The sequence below is a fragment of the Halyomorpha halys genome, unplaced genomic scaffold, assembly GCF_000696795.3.
Source record: "Halyomorpha halys isolate HHAL.00 unplaced genomic scaffold, Hhal_1.1 Scaffold1.1, whole genome shotgun sequence".
In the NCBI taxonomy this organism is placed as follows: domain Eukaryota; kingdom Metazoa; phylum Arthropoda; class Insecta; order Hemiptera; family Pentatomidae; genus Halyomorpha; species Halyomorpha halys.
In genome coordinates, this window is record NW_027115366.1 from 349,142 (window position 1) to 354,692 (window position 5,551).

General features: G+C 28.3%; 1 protein-coding gene across 5 annotated transcripts in view; it reads left to right on the plus strand.

The window, feature by feature from the left end:
* Positions 1-5,551, plus strand: part of Pop2 (CCR4-NOT transcription complex subunit Pop2) — a 43,628-nt gene that overhangs the window by 20,172 nt on the left and 17,905 nt on the right. For all 5 annotated transcript variants that reach the window (XM_067052436.1, XM_067052435.1, XM_014431751.2 and 2 more), the window contains one exon: positions 4,640-4,836. In XM_067052436.1, the coding sequence (XP_066908537.1) occupies positions 4,640-4,836 (197 nt within the window). The remainder of the gene's footprint in view (positions 1-4,639; positions 4,837-5,551) is intronic.

Below are 5,551 nucleotides of genomic sequence, written 5' to 3' on the forward strand. Positions count from 1 at the left end.
TATATAGGTGTAGGTTATAAAATAATGACAAATCTCAACATTATCATTCCAAAACACGAAACAAATTTAAAAATTTAAGTGAGATCAAAGAAAGAAACCATAAAAATAATACTGGAAGATCGATAAAATATATAAATATTCAAAGATATAATGTGATAGTATATCATCTTTTAAAATCATGCAAACATCATATTCAAGGACATTTTTATGAATGTCACTAAGGAACTCCTTATTAAAGGTTTCCATTAAACACATGCCTTAAGTTTCCCACAGCAAAATTTTCATTTTATTAACACTCTTTTCCCTAAAAAAGTTTTAGCTCCTTAGAAATTTATATAAATACAAGAAGCATTTATAATATAAAAAATTGTATTGAGAGAAGCTAAATTGTGAAGATCTTAAGTAAAGTGTTCCTTATGAATTTCTTTTAATATAATGTTAGATCTTAACCTTTTTTCCTTCTTAATCCTTTTGAAAAATTCTAATTATATTCTCCAGCTCATCAGCTCCGTAGTTCTTAACAAGATCAGAACCTACAGAACAAAAAATAATATTTGAAAAATGGGGTATTAATAATGAGGGGGTGCAGTCAGCAAAAATACATAAGTAAACAAAACTTTTTTATTTGTGCCTACGTTTCTACCTGAATTTCAGGTTATAAGCGCTAAAATAAAAAAAAAATAAAATAAAAAAAATGAGATAACAACCATAACTTACAGAAACATAAAAATAAAAATGGAATAATAATGATCAAACTTGGACATATATATAACAATAAATTAAGTAGATAGATGATTGATAATAATAGAAGATAAAATATATTATTACAGAGGTAAGAACTATACAAATTAAATGATATAAAGATCAGAAAATTTTAGAAATATAAAGTTGAGCTAAATAAATGAGTGATAAAGATGAGGAAACCAAATTAATTGTAGAGGATAGGTGTCTATAGATAAAAATAACAGGCGAAATGAACGTAGGAAAGGCTATTAATAATATAAGGTGCCGAGAAAAAAAAAAATTATGAGTGTTTTAATAAATTGACTATTTGGGAATAAGCTAGAGATAGGTCGTGTTAATAAATTGGTTGTTTAATGGGGTAGAGATAGGTCGTGTTAATAAATAGGTTAAAATTTAAATTAAGGAGTGTATATTCTTTCTGCCGCCCATTTTAATATAATTCCAGATTTATTAGATCCATTATGATGTAAAGTAAAAATATATCGAACTACCCATTTTCTTCCATAATTTCTCAAGAATTATAGAGAATCTTATTTTATTGCACTATATTTATTTATGACAAATGGGGGGGGGGAGGAAGGGGGTATTTAGATGTAATTAACGTATTCTTACCATGGGATGGTCAAGTTGTCATTCCTTGGGACTGCCACGAAGCAAAAGTCAATCCTCTCCTTTCCTCCCCTCAAGCCTGATTTGGAACCTGCAGCTGCGCTACTGCAGTTCCAAGGTTGTTTAGACCTGTTGTCAACTCCTTTGCCTATAAATGGTCCAAACTTTCGGAAATGTACTAACTTCTATGTTAGAAATTGGAAACGGAAACATACATCTAAAATTTTTCTGCTATAAACCGACTCACCCTGTAAATACGCAGGATCTTATGAATAAATTCTTGTGAATAGTGAATGTTTTTGTTGCTGTTAGAGGAAGAAAAAAAAAAATTGTGTGTTTTTTGTTTCATGAAATGTAATCAATGATCTCAGTTCTGTGTATACATCCTTCATTTTTTTCTTTTTTTTTTTTTTTATACTTATTTTGTTGAAGCTTGTTAGCATGTTGTGCATTTTAGCATATCATTCTTAAAGCTCCGTAGAATTTGTTAATTGTTAATTTTTTAGATATAAGATTTATATGGCTCCTCCATTCACTATGTCTGTACTTTGATGTAATAAATCATTATGTTTATTTTATATTAATGTATGTTTGTACTCAATTAACATTCCATATTTTTTCAATAGTTTTATGAATTTCGAAATGAAACTTGTCAGGTCTTAGTCATGGTGAAGAAATTTTCTGTTGGTTCTGAAGTCGACCTCTTCTAATTCTCCTCCATCGCACTTTACTCTGGAATTTCCAATTAAATTGAGATATTTTTAAATCAAGGATTCTTGTTAGAAGTATAATTTTAAATATATTTTATATTTGTGAGTTTTCAACCCGATGTATCCTTTAGGTGTAAATCTCTAAATACTGCTAATAATTTTGTGTGCGTTTTGATGTTTGCAATCGTTACAGAAAATCGAATAAACATAAATAACATAATTGTTTAAGAATTTAATTTACTATAATAATTTATCATCAGAATTGAAACATTTTTGCTGTCATCACGACAGAGGATACCAACAGCTAAATTGTCAAATTATGATAATTGATTCTTAGAGGAGTTATTGTACTTTGTTTTGTTTCATTTTTTATTTTCTCTATAGTGTTTATTATTTTATTTAACTTATATAGTTGTAAATATGGTTTGAATGTCTTCTATTACCAACGACTGAAAAAAATTGAACAATCAAACTATTTTGTTTTTTTTAGTTTGTTTAATTTTCTGTACTGTTCTGTATAAATTGTAAAAAATCATTTTAACTCAACTTTTTTTTTGACAGTCTAGTAATTTATGCCTTCAAGATGTTACAGATTAAAAAAAATTAGTTAGCTGTTTTTTTTTTTGTTTTTTTTTAATGAAAATTCTTCAGTGAAAATATCTCTTTCCATAGGAAATTCCATAATCGAGTGCACAAGAGAAGAACTGGAATAGGTTATAAAGTCATCTACTGCACAACTAGCAAACACAAAAATATCCTATTTGATTTAAAAATTTGTAAAACTTCTAAAAGTGTTATTTGATTCTTGAATAAGTTATTTAACTATCTTAATGTTGATGATTGTTTCAGTGTTGTTCATTAGTATTGTGGACCTTATCATTATATTTTATGTTTAACGCCTTTGAATCTATTATGTTTATAAATAAGGTTCTTTTGTCGAAACATATTGTTATTTTCGTATATTAAGAATTTTTATATGCACTGCTTAGCGATGTTGATTAGAACAATAAAGAAAGAATACCAAAATAACTCAGTGAACTACCATGAGAATATTAGATATGACCTCACCGCAGCAACCAGTACTGTTTCCAGTCTTCATTTCTAGTCAGTCAGGTTCATTCCTGCAACTAGAACTGTTTCCTATCTTCTAACCCTACTTATTTCTCCTCTACCTGTGTCAGTGTTCAGGGCTAATCCCCTGACGCAGTCGATCCTTACTCATTTCATAAGATCGCTAAAAATCTTGAACATGCTTTTTTGACGGCCTTCTGTGGAGTAGTAAGCAGACAAGAGTACCAACCGACCTAACATATGAACAAGGCATTCCCCTCTACTTCAAATTTTGAATGATCAATCTGAACGTCCATCTTTGGTTTTACTGTCATTTTTAATGTCCGTGTAGGGGTCTCTTATCCAGTATAAAATAGCTAATATTTTAGAACGATGTTTTTAACCACTTAACGCAGTTTTTTTTAAGAAATAAAAATGACAAAAAAAAATTTTTTGTTGTGTAAAAAAAACAAAATTTAGAACATTGTTTTGGTAAAAAAATTTAAAAAATACAAAAATAATCTAAAGTTTTATTTTAATTTTGGATATCCGTCATAATACCTAGCTCCCTATATAAACATAGCCTGAAGCTATATATAGCTGATTATTACAGACAATAAAACATTGTTATTTATTTTATTATTATCACATTGTTATTTTCAATTTTCGAGTGTGAAAAAACAAAACAAAACAGCATAAAATACAATATCGCTTGAATTACCTTTTTCGAGTGTGCACAGTTTGGCCTGTTTAGCACGCTCGACTTAACTTGAGCATACAAGTTAAGGGGTTAATGTTTTGTTTTTTTTCTAATGCTATTTTCTATTGTAAACCAAAATGTTTTTTATTTTATTATCATTCCTTTTTAAATAAAGTAACTGGTTATTTCCTAGGACCACTTAAGATTTTTTTTCTAGAACAGGTTCCACTTCATTTCTGAGATTGACAATTAGCTATTTGTTTAAACACAGAAGTGGTTAGTCTGTAAAATAACAATTAAGGTCTCTTTGTATCGTGTCCATTAGCCATAGTTACTGTAATCTTGTTATTGCTATACTCATCATGTCTCACCGTCTGCTTAAAAGTGTTTTGTTATAATTGTGTCATCTGTTGTTTCAACTTTGTTCTTTCAGTTTATATTGCATGTTTTATTAGAATGTTATATTTTTGGCGCTTTTAATGTGGCTGTCTTTTTTTTTCGCTATTTAAAGTGGTAAATAATGTAATATTGATTACATTTAGTTCAGCCTTGTATATTCTTGTAAAGTATGTACAAATTATGTTTAAAGCTTCAATTTGATATTAAAGCTTTTAAATAAAATGACTACTTCTGTTTTGTATTTTTATTATTTTCTCATTTACTATTTGCTGTAGGTTGTATAATTAAAAAGAAAATCCGATCTTTTGCCTTTCCTATAATAAAAAAGCTTTTTTTCTTTAGGTATCAGTTGACAAAAGTATATGAATGACATTTTTAATCTTTTAAAGGATTAATTTTATTTAATGGTAAATTTTTTTTTTTTAAGGATACCGAATTTCCTGGAGTGGTGGCTAGGCCTATCGGTGAGTTCCGAAGTACAGCCGACTATCAGTATCAGCTTCTAAGATGCAATGTGGACCTTCTCCGTATTATCCAATTGGGGCTAACTTTCCTGGACGAGAATGGAAAAGCTCCCGCTGGTCCTTACAGTACCTGGCAGTTCAATTTCAAATTTAATCTTGCGTAAGTAACAAAATTTCATAAATTAATGTAAATATAAGCAAATACGAAAAAAATAGTACTTTGTTAACAATATTGTTTTAATATTACTGACTATATATCAATAGTCTATTGAAAGACTTAAAAAAAAAAAAAATCAAATTTCTCAAACATGAGTAATAACTAACCAAAAATGAAGATCGTGATGATAAAGTATCGTGAAATTCATTGTATTATTTTATTTTATGAAATCTTATAATTTCATCTCTATTTTGTAATTTACTCTAAGGCTCCAAAGCCTAATTTAGACGCCTGTAAATTATTCTAAAGGGATCAATCCCAGAATCAATTAAGATTATTATTATTTCTGTACATTGGTAAAAGAAGGGCCAATATCCATTTTGTTAAAACTAAACGTAATTCTGTTTCAGTACACATAGGCTGTTTTTTAAATTATTGTAGATTTAACATTAGTTCTTATAAAAAGTCTCTAACTTAATATATTGTAATATGCTCTTTATGAGTAAATAGTATATTTTTGATGTATAAAGGGTTTTGATATGTTTTATTTTATGTATAATTTTAATATTGCTATTTGTTATTTTAAATTATAAAGCAAGCTAACCAGTTTTCTTTGTCTAAAAGAAATACGTTGTATTCCAAACAAAGCCAAGATGGCGGTACGTAATCTTCAGTCAAGTCCGTTGAATCAAGGCCATGTGAGCAAATTCAAATATCA